We start from the raw sequence: 15,364 nt of genomic DNA, 5'->3' as shown, positions 1-15,364 counted from the left end.
GCGCGTGTGTGCGCGCGCGCTGAGGGGGGCAGGTAGCTTATTATTTTTAGTTTGCACGGTCGTGTTGGTTCTGGGCTGAGTGGCCGAAGCGGCCGCGGTGTCCCCCCGCCGGCCCGCCGCGCGGCCGCCAGTCCCGGAGGCTCGGGAGAATCCTGCGTCCCCAGCATCACAGCTCCGGGCGCCGGGCAACGGGACAGTGCCCCAGGCTCGGGCTGTCGGGCCGCGGCGCTTCTCCGGGCTTTGTTGTCTGCGCCTTCCTCGCGGGCACCCTGCGCACACGGGAACCCAGGAGGGCTCTCATCAGAGGCGGCTGGCACCCGGCTGAACGAAGACCCAAGAAGCCGGTGGGTAACTCCAAATGCCCTGCGCGGCCGGGGAGAGCGGCCAGCGCGACTTTGCCAGGTGCCCAAATGGTGCGGAGATGCTTGGCTGGGGGAAAGCAGGCTTGGGTGCCGGCTGGGGCGAGGGCGGACAGGGCCGGGCCGCTGCGGGGACTGCGCCTGGGGCCAGCGGGAGAAACGCCCAGGGCCAGTGTGTTGCACTCCGGCCGGGAGGCCGACGGCAACTCCGCAGCCGGTGGCTGGGGTGCGGGCGCGCAGAACTGGGTGCGCAGCGGAGTCCGAGGCCCCCGCGCTGCCCCTTCCTCCGGCGCCGCCGGGAGACGGTGGACCCCGCCCGGGAGGGGGCTGCTCGCCGGCCAGGCCACTGGGATGCGGCAGAGCATTGCGGTACGCACCCGCGCCAGCCACCCTCCAGCCGATGCTGGCCCGAGGGAGCGCACGGGGGCAGGCTGGGGGCGTCTCGCCGCTGAGCCCCCCGCCCCCGCTCGGCTGGCGGGCGGGCAGAGGTTCCAGGCGCGGGGCTCCGCACCGGTGGATCTGGGTTTGGGGTGAGGGTGTTGGGTCTGGTAGTCCCGGTCAGCGTGGGAGCCAAGCGGCTTGCCCGCTGGGCACAGCAAGGCAGCCCAGAAATGGCTTTACGAATCCAAGTCACACTTTGTAGTTGGATTTTGGGTTTTGTTTTACTTTTTCCCTCCAGCTACCCCCTCCATTTGTGCATAATTGCCTGTGCATTGAAAGGGAAGGACTAATTCATCTAATGCTTCGCGAAGGTAGATTTGACTTGACTTTCCAGAGTTTTTCAATGAATAACCTTCGATTTAAGCCTGACATATTAGTCTGTATCTTCTTCCATTTTACGTTTAGTTTCTCAAGCCTTGCCTCTTCATACAGCAGGGTATTTGGTGACACTGTTTTCCAGCCTTCTGACAATTACGGTAACATTTTATGCATAGCAAGGCAGTTGCTATTGCAACATTTTTTTTTCACGTGTACAATTCAGTGACTCTTAATTCCGTCCACCATGTGCACCATTGGCACTATTTGTCTCCCCATTTTCCTGCCGCCCTGAACTGAAGCTCGGAATGTTTCCTTTCCCCGATAATAAAATGTGCAGGCTTTGCTGATGCCACGTGAGTGTGTGCAGAGTCTTTTGGTTATGCTCGATGCCTCTTCGCCTTCTGACTATCTGCCTTCCTTTCTCTAAGCCCCCCTGGTCTCCTGCCCTTTCGTCCCCTTCCCTGTTTGGAGGCTCGCTCTCCCGCCAGCAGCCTTTTGCTTGGCTTGCTTCATTGACGCAGCATTGGGAACTTCCCAGCTCATCTTGTGCCTTCCCCACCCCCCTTGCCACTTGAAGTAGAAATTTCAAGGAGGAGGACAGTTCCTTATGCAATTGGAGATCTGCTGATGCTCCTTGTTTTTGTACTGACTTAGGGTTCTTCACTATATTTTGTTGCTCTTGGCTTGTTTGGTATATGTGTGTTCCCGTGTTTTGTGTTTGTTTGCTTTATTGGGGGGGGGGAAGGGAGAGGGGTTAGTAACAAGAAATGACTCACCTGAACCAGAATAGCTGTTGAAAACCACACTGGTAGCAAGTGAGAACGATCCAGTGAAATGTTGATTTTACATGAAAAGTTGCTTAGGGTGATGTCATGCTTGAATATTATGACTTCTCTTGGCAATGCCAACCACACTGCCCTGGTGACTAGAGGAAACACAAGGGTAGGTGGCAGCTTGCTGGAATCCAGGCAGGACCCCCCTGCTTCTTAAACCACTTCAAATGCCCAATCTTTCTCAGGCCTGCCCAGTGGCTTGTCTACCTTGAGACATGCTAGGTCTTACCACTAACTGATTCCTTGTGAGCAAATAAAGGTGTCTCCCATGTCACACTTTGTGTCTTTGCACCAACCCCTCTCTATCTGTGCCTTGCACTTTTTTGATTTATTTCATATCTGAGGGTGACCATGTTGAAATTGCACCCAGCTTCCCATTCATTCACTGTGGAAAAGACTCCCAGGGCCTAAAATTGCCTCAGTGAAACACATGCTGCTTGTGTTCTTTTTAACCTTCCCCAGGAAGCTTGGTATATCTATCTATCTATCTTTGTGTGTGTATGCAGTATTTATGGCATGACCTACCCTGGGCTAATTTGCTAAGCAGGAAAGTTTCCCTAACCACAGATTCTCAAGGCAGCCTCAGGCAGGGCCAGGGGGCAGGGAAAGTTGAGGGGTGAAAGTTCAGGAACTGATCATTTGATGGACCCAAATTTGCTCTGCTGAAGGGCTCTGGCACTGCAGAGCAAACTACCTCAAGGTTTGTGACATGTGAATCCCTCTTTCTCAGCAGTGGCAAGCTGTGGTCACAGTAAGAGAGACAAGCATTGAGTGGAGTATCCCTTGAACCTGGGTTCAAAATGGTACCTGAAGGGATGAGAGGGAGACAGGCAGGCAAGAGAGCCAGTTCTGGGGGTAGGAAACTGCGTGGAGATAAACTAGGCAATGCAGAAACAAAACGGTCCCCCTCCTGCTTGCTGGAGCAGGGGGCCGAACACAAAAGCATTGGTTTAGTAGGGTTTTGGGGTTTTTTTCCCTCTTCTTCTTCCTATTTGAGAAATTACTGACAGAAAAACTAAATGCAGCTTATTTACCTGAAACCAAAATGTGGCCAGCCCTGTCGCCATTATTTTTCTAGAAGCCCACGGTCATCTGGGCTTTTTTTGAAGGCAGCAAGCAGTACACAGGAGTGAACTGATCTACAGCATACTCCTTAACTCTCTGTGGTCTGCAACCCAGGCAGATCGCCTCTGAGATTCCTTCCACCTGAGTCATACACTGGTCCCTCTCTATGGCAACCCAGCACTCCACTGCCATCCTCCACTGAAGCAGGGCTCGCCTGTCCTCGCAGCCTTCTTATCAAGCCCTTGCCTGGATAATAGATGTTCACACATTGCTATGCCCTTGTGGCGCTCACTACACAGTTTTTAGCACACGCCGTGATCTGGGGTCATTTGAGTTACAGGTAGGAAGCTCATGGCCTGTGTTCACGAGCTGTGTTTGTTGGTCCTTGCAGAGAAAACCTTTTCAGATTGTTGAGACTGGAACCTGATTAATAGTATTAAAAAAAAAAAAACCAAACAAAAAACCCCTCCTCTTTGTAGTGTGCTCCATTACATTGTAAATTCTGTACAAACTATGGGGACTGAAATAAAACACTGGAGACTGTTGGAGGTTATTATTGCTCGGCTGAGTGAAACGACTTGGAGTTTTTGGAACCTTGCAAAGAAAAAAAAGAAGGAAAAGCTCATCACTGTAGCCATTTGTTGACTGTGGTATGATTTAAACACAAATCCTATTTCCAGTAATGACCATTGAAAAACTGTTTTCTTTTTATTTTTTAGATTGTTTCTCTTTATTCAGAAGCGTAAAGGTGTTTGCCGAGTGCAAGAAGATGTTTCTTTGGCTCTTTATGATTTTCTCAGCCCCGATCTCGTCGGCCAGTGCAGACTCTGACCTAACGGTGGACGTTTGCAGCGTGTGCTCCTGCGTGTCCGTCGAGAATGTGCTTTATGTCAACTGTGAGAAGGTGTCCGTCTACAGACCAAACCAGCTGAAACCTCCCTGGTCTAATTTTTACCACCTCAATTTCCAAAACAATTTTTTAAATATCCTCTACCCAAATACCTTCTTGAATTTTTCACACGCAGTGTCCCTGCAGCTGGGAAATAATAAACTGCAGAACATTGAGGGAGGAGCCTTCCTTGGGCTCAGTGCATTAAAGCAGTTGCACTTGAACAACAATGAATTAAAGATCCTCCGAGCTGACACTTTCCTTGGCATCGAGAACTTGGAGTATCTCCAGGCTGACTACAATTTAATCAAGTATATTGAACGAGGGGCCTTCAATAAGCTCCACAAACTGAAGGTCCTCATTCTTAATGACAATCTGATTTCATTCCTTCCTGATAATATTTTCCGCTTTGCATCGTTGACCCATCTGGATATCCGAGGGAACAGGATCCAGAAGCTCCCCTATATCGGCGTGCTTGAACACATTGGCCGAGTGGTCGAGTTACAGCTAGAGGACAACCCGTGGAACTGCAGCTGTGACCTGCTGCCTTTGAAGGCATGGCTCGAGAACATGCCCTATAACATCTACATTGGGGAAGCGATCTGTGAGACCCCCAGTGACTTGTATGGCAGGCTCTTAAAGGAGACCAACAAGCAAGAGCTCTGCCCCATGGGCACGGGCAGCGATTTTGATGTGCGCATCCTGCCCCCGTCTCAGCTGGAGAATGGCTTCACCACACCCAATGGGCACACCACTCAAACATCCCTCCACCGCTTAGTGACCAAGCCACCGAAAACGACAAATCCCTCCAAGATCTCGGGAATCGTGGCAGGCAAAGCCCTCTCCAACCGCAATCTCAGTCAGATCGTGTCTTACCAAACGTGCCCAGGGCCTTGCTTTTGCAAAACGCATCCTTCAGATTTGGGGCTGAGCGTCAACTGCCAAGAGAAAAATATCCAGTCCCTGTCTGAACTGATGCCGAAACCTCTGAATGCCAAGAAGCTGCACGTCAACGGCAATGGCATCAAGGACGTGGATGGCGCCGACTTTGCTGACTTTGAGGGCCTGGATTTGCTCCATTTAGGGAGCAACCAGATCGCAGCGCTCAAGGGAGACGTCTTCCACAATCTTACCAACTTGCGCAGGCTCTATCTCAATGGCAACCAGATAGAGAGACTCTACCCTGAGATCTTTTCGGGCCTCCACAACCTGCAGTATCTGTATTTGGAGTACAATTTGATTAAGGAAATCCTGGCAGGCACCTTTGACTCGATGCCGAACTTGCAGTTGCTCTACTTAAACAATAACCTCCTGAAGAGCCTGCCCGTTTACATCTTCTCAGGAGCCTCCTTGGCTCGACTGAACCTGAGAAACAACAAGTTCATGTACCTGCCCGTCAGTGGGGTGCTGGATCAGCTGCAGGCCCTCACCCAGATCGACTTGGAGGGCAACCCCTGGGACTGCACCTGTGACTTGGTGGCCCTGAAGCTGTGGCTGGAAAAACTCAACGACGGCATTGTGGTCAAAGAACTGAAATGCGAGACGCCAGTGCAGTTCGCCAACATCGAACTAAAGTCCCTCAAAAATGAGATCTTGTGCCCCAAGCTCCTAAACAAGCCATCGACGCCATTCACAAGCCCTGCGCCAGCCATCACGCTCACCACCCCGCTGGGTCCCATTCGAAGCCCGCCTGGTGGCCCTGTGCCCCTGTCCATTCTCATCTTAAGCATCCTAGTGGTGCTCATTTTGACTGTGTTCGTGGCTTTCTGCCTCCTCGTCTTCGTGCTGCGGCGCAACAAGAAGCCCACTGTGAAGCATGAAGGCCTGGGGAGCCCCGAGTGCGGCTCCATGCAGCTGCAGCTGCGGAAGCACGACCACAAGACCAACAAGAAAGACAGCCTGAGCACAGAGGCCTTCATCCCCCAGACCATCGAGCAGATGAGCAAGAGCCACACGTGTGGCCTGAAGGAGTCTGAGACGGGCTTCATGTTCTCGGATCCGCCAGGCCAGAAGGTCATCATGAGGAACGCTGCCGAGAAGGAGAAAGATTTACTACACGTAGACACCAGAAAGAGACTGAGCACGATCGATGAGCTGGATGAGCTGTTCCCTAGCAGGGATTCCAATGTGTTCATTCAGAATTTTCTGGAAAGCAAAAAGGAGTACAACAGCATAGGCGTCAGTGGCTTTGAGATCCGCTATCCGGAAAAACAGCAAGACAAAAAAACCAAGAAGTCATTAATAGGAGGCAACCACAGTAAGATTGTCGTGGAACAAAGGAAGAGTGAGTATTTTGAACTGAAGGCCAAACTTCAGAGTTCCCCCGACTACCTGCAGGTCCTCGAGGAGCAGACAGCTTTGAACAAGATCTAGGTCATGCAATCTTCATTCATACAGAGGACATTTATTTAATGATGAAAGTGCCTTTTGTTGACTTCTAATTTCCAAATACTATATTATCAATAGGCATAGAGGCAGGCGTTTCCAAGGGTGTCTAACTGTAGTTGCAAAGATGTGTCCAGTAGAAGAGAATTTCCTTAATAGATTTTACTACAAGAAACCTATACTGTGGAGTCCTGTGGGGATACTGCGAACTCTATTGCCAAAGGGATGCTTTATACACATCGTACGCTGAATTTAACCTCAAGAGGCAAATCTGGTTTGTACCCTGATGCAAAACCTTCGTCTCTTCGCGCTTTGTCAAGCAAAGTCAAGAAAACTGGTACCAGTGTTCAGACCTTCACTGGGTCCTTCATCTTGCACGTAGATTAAGTTGGCGGAACTGGAACAATCCTTTTGATTTGTGGCATTGTAACAACTGTGTAAAACTTATCTGAAAAGTTAAAAAACAGAACAAAAACAAAAAAAACCACAAAAACAAAAAGAAAAAAAAAACAGCATGCCAAGAGAGAACATTCGATAGTATTTGTAAATCGGTAACATTTATGGCCTGCATCTTGAAATCACTGGATTTATAATGTTAAATTGTGCAAATATTTGTTTAAAATATACCATGCATCACATAACTGTAAAATAAATTTGAACACTTTAAGCATTACCTGTCTATACATAAAAACCTAAAAGAGAAGAAAAAAAAATCAACGTGAGTTACATAGCATTTGTGGTGAGCTGAAGAAATACGTGGTGTTTATCCAAATTAAATGTGGCTCAAATTAACTACCATTAGAGTTTGTTCTCAGTTATGTGAACTACCCACAATCCTTAAAGATTGTCCAAAATTAGCAAAGTGCTTACCGTGTGAGCGCACCCAAAGCTATTTTTGTAACATAATTCATATTTATGAAGTACTTTGTATACGGAATAGGAAAATATGTACTCCTTAATATGTATTTAAAATGCCTGACTTGTTTTCCTGATCACAGTGAATTTATCAATTAAGTATACATTTAGACAGAAAAAAATACATGAGACTGAAACTGCAGATGATGTGTACAGAAATACTCTGGACATTGTGATCAGGTATCATCAAAAAACAAAAAACAGTGGAAAATGAGATAAAAAAAAAAAACAAAGCAAAACCAACTAAACAAAAATACAAAAAAAAGAAAGAAAACCAAACAGTTCTGTGCTATTCTTGTGAAATTAGCATATTACCTTCAGATTTGTTACCAACTGTGCATTTTAAAATAGGTTACTTAGTTTTATAGTACCTTGTCTGAGGCAGTTATTTGCCATCAGCTGTCTTGCTTTTCAGGATTCTATGAGCTTAATTCAAATAGTTTTCACAAGTATTAAAAAAAGTAATGAGTAAGGTTAATAGTCCTACCTTGTATGCATCAGTATCCTGTGCTTTCATCATTCTGGCTACTAGCAGATAATCAAGTAAAACAGTAAACATCATGGTAATCTTGGCTATCTAAGCCACACTGTAAAACGCTTTCATTGATGTCTGATGACTTCACAGTCTGCAACTACAAATGATATGCCACTGTTTGCTGTGCTGTTAGGTTCTAAGTCAAAACTGGTCAAAGGAAAGAAGCACTTGATGGGAAATAGGGGAAGATTTTTACAAGCTCCCAATTGGCCAAGTGACATTCAGAAACACATTGCCTTCTTGGCCTGCCTGCATATATATATATATATATATATGTATATGTATATATATGTATATGTATGTGTGTATATATATTTGTGCTCCATCTCTTATAAATTGCTATATTACTCAGTTAAGATGACCAAGAAGGTAAACATAGATGTTCTTCGTGAATTTAAAGTGGCAGGTGTTTTAGTGCAGCTTCCAAATTGATATTATGGTTAAGTTATCATAGCAGTCCCTTTACTAATTACTAATTTCAGGGCTTTATATGGTTTGTTCCAAGATTTCAAAAAGAACAACAACAACAAAATCTCGGCCTTCTTGGAGATGTGTGTGTGTGTGTGCGCGCGCGCTCGTATGTGTGTATGTTTGTGTGTTTGGATATATTTGCATACATATAGATAATTTAGAGTTGGGTTTTTTTAATAGCAAAGAGAAAAGTTGTCTCCACATGTATGTGCTGGTGCTCTTAAAACTTTAATGTTTGATTTTAATTTTCATGACAATGTCTGTGAAAACTTTATATGAATATAAAAAAAAAATCCAAACAGATAGTTGCGTTCAGATCTTGAAAAGACATGACTTTGTGTGCCCAACAGCTTGTTTTCATCTACAATTTCATAAGGACTTTTAATATGCCATTACCATGCATGCATGCATCCATGGATTAAAGGGCTCCTAATGCATATTGACAGGTTAAAGACGCAAAAGCTTCAAAGAAGGTGTTTTAGTTTATCCTGTCAATGAAGTATGGATTGAGGAATCTTAAGTAGATGCTTATGGGAACCGAAAAGCTCCATCGGTGATCTGGGGATAATAGGTCATTGGAATGATGCCTTTTATTCAATGTAGTGATGCTTTGAAGATGTTTCAAAGTTTCTGCCGAGTTGTCAATGACAAGAGTACCTGCCACCATCTCAAAGCTTGCTGTAGCATATTGGCTATCTCATACTCTTCTGCTGAAAGGTATAAATGTCTAACTTTTTTTTAAAAAGTAATTTGAATATATGTGATTCTTTGGAGGTTCTAATTGTAAGTGAATGATAGTAACAAATCATTGGTTAAGGATGATATAACGTTCCTTAACTAAAGTCATTGTGCCTACATTTACAGTGTATACTATTGTGCACTGGTCTCATCAGTTCAACGCGTACATTTTATGATAATGTAGTTAGGCATAAGTTTTGAGTTGCGTACAAGAGCAGTTAAAATACTGTATCTCCATTTTGTTGGTTTTCAACTATAACTTTGATGTTAGTTTAACCCCTTGAGGAATGATAATATATGTTGGTACAGCTTTTTTAGTAGACCTTTGATTCAGTTCTAGGAAAAAAAAAAGTCCAAGAAATGCTCCTTTGTGCACTGATGTGGCATTCTTGGCTTCATGTTCCTGTGAGTGGACTCTGTTAGAACGATTGCAAGGAAAATGAGATCGTATGGAATCAGTGAAGGGGTTGAGATAATATATTGTGTCTGTGTAATATAAATCAAGTTTTAAATTATTTTTTTATGAAATCAATAAAGATGATTCAATTCTTTAAAAGTAAATCTTTGTGTAATTTTATGAGAAAGCAGCTATTAAAGTACAGTGATCCAAGTCTATGAGGCAGTTTATATTCGATATTTAGTTTTCCATTCTGAATAATAAACTGAATAAATATGTTCATTAGAAAATCATTTAAGACCAGCTTTCTTGCGTTGCCTTTTTAAAAAATTATTTTTTTTAAAGCCATAAGAATACATAAATTTTACAGGGCATGGCCTCATGAGTAACATCAACAAAATTAACAGACACATCTAGAAATTTATGGCAGTAATAGTAACATTTTTTGCATGATTTGTACATTGACATTGTATGAAATGAGAACAGTGAGGTTTTGGTTTTCTGTTATTGTCGCATCCAAAGAGCTGGGGGAGAAAATTATATTAAGAATGTATTTATAATCACTATTTTGAAATAAAGAAAATACATTGTATGGTTTTTACCCTGATTTGATTATTAGTATTTTAGGTAGGTTTATAAGACAAAAAAAATCAATTAATTCTATAAAAAGCTAATGTAAATCACCAAAAGGAACTGTTTTAAAGACTTTTTTTGGCTTTTAATAATATCAAAGTGTTAGAGAGAATTTATTAAATGCCATTTTTATGAAAGAATTAATAAAATTGTTTGCTACCATGGTATTTCTGAAGCCAGAGTTTGTTAAGTATATTTATCTTTCCATTATTTTTTCAGAAGAAATTGAACAGTAAGCAAACTGATTATTTTACCCAGATTGGAGGATAAGCCATCTAGCTTTAGAAAACTGTATTCAACGTCATTGACAAATCTGTAGTAAGATATTTCTTCACCCAACAATCTTTGTAATCTGTGTTCTTTTCGACTGGCAGCCCACTCTCACTCACTTAGAATCTGACATCAGTGAAGAAAAGCCGATTAACTCATTAACTCAACAGTAACTATCTTTGGACAGTTAAAGGATCTCTAATCCGTGACCAGCTCGACTAGTTACTGAGTGGTTACACCTTCTGGGGTAGATGGTGATTATTTTTATATGGTTCTTTCAGAGATAACCAAAACCACCAGTGTTGCACTTGAGAATTCTTGTGGTTGAGAAAAATGAATTGCGTCATGGCTGATGTGAGGGCAGAGAAGACTACAAATCAACTGCACTGACCAATAAAGGGGGTTTAAGGTAGGTTTGCTCAGAGGTAGAGTTGTAAACAATATAAATTAATAAACATGGTTGTGGCCTTAGGTCTACTGCTAGCTACACAGATGGTCTGAAGAGTATAGGTAGCAGGTGCAAGTACCTCTGAACTAAATGTCTCATGTGGCACAGGAGATGTGTCCCAATGTCGTGAGACGTATTTTAGTGCTTTGTGAGTAGAGAGAGCTTTTGGGCCCTGGCCATTTCAGTTATGTGGACAAGTGGCATTAAATCAAGGTTTGGCCTCATTTCCAGTGCTCATTCTGTTAGTCCCTGTGGTTAGATGGGCCGAACTGGAAGACCCTGTTTGTGGCTTCATTTACTGGGAATGACTAACTTCATATCCCAGTTTCACCTGATAATTGCTAGTCCTCAATTTCAGATGTGCTGAGGATCCTATCCTCGTTGAGTGAAAAACACATGAGAGCCTAAGTGAATTTGAAGGACAGAGTTTGTGCAAAGCTGCTCTTAATCTGGTTTTGAATTTCATCTTGTTGACTTTTCCACTGGCTGAGAGGATTGCTGCCTTGACTTTCCATCTGCTTTTTCACCAGCTTTTCTAGTGCCTAGAGAGGGAATACTTTGAGCAATCCACCAATAACGGCGATAAGAAACTTAAAACTTTTGTGCTAATTGCTTAACTCTCTACATTAGTTGACTTTTGTAGACACCAGCTCCATATCCATTCTGATTTAATAGTACACAAAAGATGGGAAATGATTTAACAGAAACAACCCTCAAATAGGGCTGTTACGGTGAGAATGTCAATGTGTGAAGAATATACACTATCACTTTAACCACTGGAAGGTTCAAAACACTGAGTTTTTAAAAGTTCTCAACACTGTTCCTCTGAATTTGCACCTCACAAATCCAAGATGGTGTCAGACGGTGCTGGTTAACAGCCTAGGTAAGCCATGTTGTTCAGTGGCTACCGCTCACAGACGCCTTTGAAAATCGTAGTAAGCTCTGTTCTCCCTGCTAAGAATTGAAATGTATATTTCCATCGTTGTTTCATGTGAACTGAACCATTGTGGTAAAATTTCTGGAGTTGGTATTCAGTCATTTTAATGCTGTTTTCACAAATAAAAGTGTTTTTTCCTTACAGGTCGTGTTTGTAGCCATTCGGTGTGTTTATTAGTTCTTGTAATTCCTCAGCTGGAATCAATGAAGCACTCTTACAAAGACATGACATCTGTTTCTGAGCTGATGTCGCTCTTCTATTGCTATTCAGGTATAGGCCTTATGTGCCTAATGTGCACACACACACATACACACACACACACAAAGACACAAAAGCAGGGAGAAAGGAATGCATACATGATCCTATGTACAACAGCCCTAAACCCTGCTCTATCCTGTGCCAGTCTCACTGTCTCTGACACACCTACCCCAATTACCCCAGTCACTGAATCAATCTACCTCATTGAGAGTCTTCCTCTCTTACGCTGTTCCTTCACCCTCCCAAGCATGACAATCCCTCTCCAAAGACTGGTCCCTCCTTGCAGCATGTCCAAAGTAAACACTGAAATATTCCCATTTTTCTTCATTTTAAATTAAAACCCGATCACAGTGTCACTTATGGTAGGAATTAGATCTAGCAAATTTACCAACACTTCCTTGAGTTTTAGTAGTACCTACTGTCTCTAGTGGCTTAGAGGTGAGGAATTGTGCTGCCAATGTAAAGGTGTGCGGTTCAAATCCACCAGCTACTGCAAAGGAATAAGATTGGTAATCTCTTCCTGTGCAGTATACTGGCTCTGAAAGACCACTGGAGTGTCAGCTGTGGGTCGGTGCCATCTCTATGGCATCACAGCTGGCTTAGGAAGGCGTCCTGGTGACATAGTGGACTATACCTGTTGGACTGCAAATTGAAAAGTGAACGGTTCAAGTCTACTAGCTGCTCTGAGGGAGAGAGAGGAGGCAGTCTTCCCCCATAAAGAAATGTAGTCTCAAAACCTGACTGGACAAATTGGAATGGACTGACTGGTAGTGGGTAGGTTATTGCCTTATAATGCTCTTTATATATTACTGTTATCATTGTTGTGCTTCGTTTATGAAGCTTCCTAAATAAATGGTGCTGTTGCCAATTACCAGGCACTGAGACACTACACAGAGTTCAGGTAGGATCATACACATCCAGAATATAGAAGCCCAGGGTAAGGATCACAACTAAAATTACTAGAACGTGTAAGTTTGGGGTTTTGGTTTGGTTTTGGTTTGGTTTTTCTGTTTTGTTTTCAAAGAAGAAACAGTTGCTTGACAATTACTGACTGAAGGACTCGGGTACCAAAGTGAAAATCAGGGAAGATAAGCTTTAGGAAGAGAGAGAGTGTTTCTTAGCTAGAACTTGGAACCTAATTACTGAGCAAGAAAGAATCTTAGTAAAATCTGTCAAATCTTAGCCTTAGTTTCTTATTTTCCTTCTTTATTTTTTAATTTTAATGAACATTTACGGATAGGCAATCCTGACTCTGACAACCCAACCCGAATTCATTTGACCCTAATTCAAGGAAAGCAAACGGTTACTTATTTTTGGGTGCATATATTGAGTAAAACCAGTAGTTGCTCGTTGACTTTCCTCTTTGGGTGACCGACAGTGTGGACTTGCTGGCTGGCAGAGGTCTGGAGACAGCGTTAGCTGTGAGAAACACTAAGGAGTATTTGTGTTCAGCAAGGCTAGGATGTGAAGCATGTCTATTACACGTAACACATCTTGCAGGAGAACCAAAGAAATCAAGAAAAACGCTCAGGCTCCCAGTCTCACAGTAGAAAGCCGGGGGACTTTTTTTGGTTTTGTTTGGAAACATTTTTATTGCAGTAGAAATGACCAAGTGCCCTGAGAAGCCGTTTCCGGCAAGAGCCCTCAGGAAGCCTTGTATCTGCCACAGATCCTCTTGCTCCTTAGCGGGATGTGGCCCATTTGCCAAGTCTTCCCTGCTGGAGATGCTCTTCGGGCGTGTATGAACAGCCAACACCCTCCATGGCATGGGCTAGCGTAGGCAGGTTTGCTTTGGGGTTTTTTTTTTCCTCTCTTTTTTTCCCCACTCTGGTCTGGCGGTCAGTCGCAGTGCACACAGAAAGAGCTGTGATTCCAAATGTGAACACAGACCATTCCATTCTCCACAGCCAGAAACTCATTTCAGTTAGGGATTCAGGACGTGTCCTCGTCTTTCCTTTTTCCTGAGCCATTGTCCTCCTACCTCCTTCCCTATCCTCCCCAGCAGCTCCTAGTCTTTCTGTCCTTCTGTCTGTCTCTCTCTTTCTCTCTCTATCCTCTCCCCTCCTCTCCTCCTCTCCTCTCTTCGTCTCTCTCTTCTCTTCTTCTCTCTCTTCTCCCTCTCTTCTCTCTTCTCTCTCTCTCTCCCATAACTCTCCTTCAACCAGGAAGGTAATCTCAATCCTGGGAAATCAGTTATTTATAGAGAGAATCATCATACTTTTTGCTGCCCATTTCCTTTGATAATTTCGAGAAATTTAAAAAAAAAAAAGTCAGTGATGGATTTAAAACGAAGTCTTGCACAGAAATCATGAAGGGGTTGAGTGAGCGAGTTGTCAGGAAAGAGCTGATTCTGGGACACTCTTGGTGTGGGGACTTCCAGGTTTGAGCTCAGGTGCTGGACCCAAGAAGTCAGTGTTCACACTGGAGCTCCAGCCATGAGGAAGTAGATTATTGCTGACATGTGGGCAGGTTTGCCATGTGCTGCCACAAGCGGGGTTCTCTATTTCAGAAAATACTCATTTGCACAGGTTTGGCACAGCTGCTGAAATGCTGCTGTATCAATTGGTACCATGAAAATTCACAAAGCAATTTTTTTTAATCTTTCCAACTAAGCAGTTACACAGGGATGTGCGCTGAAAATGAGATAAAACCATTGGGATTTTGTGGTGAATGAATGTGCTCTTAAAAGAAAAAAAAAATAAAAGACTGGAGCTTTAAGAGAACCATAAGGCAGGCCTTGCATTGAAGTCACATGTGAGAGACTTGCATGCCTTTGAACTTGGAGGTTTCAGTGTGTGCATCTCAGTTACTGGCCAGCATTTGCACACCTCGATGCCTGGGTCATGCTGCAGTGCAGAATCTGTGAGCACTCACTCGCCTGTTTAATCACATATGCATCTATTACTTCAGCTGCTCATTGCATGGCAACAAATTGGAAAAACTCCTTTTCTCACTATTGTGACTGCAGCTGAGTGAGACGAGGTTGCATGGGTTTTAGTTCACAGTGTTTAGATTAAGTGGGGGAGGGAGTTATTGGAACAAGAGTTAATTCAAGAGGCTTTGGGGGAACTGTCAGTATTTAAGGATCATCCGTAGAAAGAGGAGAGTGTGCATTCTACCTGAAATTTAAAGTCAGATAAATCACTAACCCCCTGACTGTCAGGTTTGGCTCAGCAATTCTCAGAGACAGAACTGTTCCATAGGATTTCCAAGCTGTAAATCTTTACAGAAAGCTGTCACACCTTTATCTTATGGAGTCACTGTTCTATACCATCGAGTTGGAGCTGACTCCTAGCTGACCTCTCCAGTGGTTTTTCAGAGGCTGTAAATCCCACAGGAGGATGACCGCCTTTCTTCTGCAGAGCAGCTAGTGGATTTGAACTCGGGACAGTGACTCAAACTCTTGGTTAGCAGCTGAGTGCTTTAACCGGTGCATCACTAAGGCTTCACGAGTCAGGCCATTTGACCCAAA

The 15,364-nt window shown here is 43.9% G+C and overlaps 1 protein-coding gene across 1 annotated transcript; it reads left to right on the top strand.

Moving 5' to 3' along the window:
* Positions 1 to 3,698: 3,698 nt before the first annotated feature.
* LOC102857470 (SLIT and NTRK-like protein 4-like) lies at positions 3,699 to 6,747 on the top strand. The gene has a single exon (XM_006881834.1). It carries the CDS (start codon positions 3,699 to 3,701, stop codon positions 6,276 to 6,278), a length of 2,580 nt encoding a protein of 859 aa, XP_006881896.1. The 3' UTR covers positions 6,279 to 6,747.
* Positions 6,748 to 15,364: the final 8,617 nt, after the last annotated feature.

This window comes from Elephantulus edwardii, unplaced genomic scaffold (genome assembly GCF_000299155.1).
Source record: "Elephantulus edwardii isolate Elephantulus edwardi_28Jun2011 unplaced genomic scaffold, EleEdw1.0 scaffold00016, whole genome shotgun sequence".
Lineage (NCBI taxonomy): Eukaryota > Metazoa > Chordata > Mammalia > Macroscelidea > Macroscelididae > Elephantulus > Elephantulus edwardii.
Note: the sequence above shows the minus strand (reverse complement) of the source record. Positions and strands in the feature narration are given on the sequence as shown.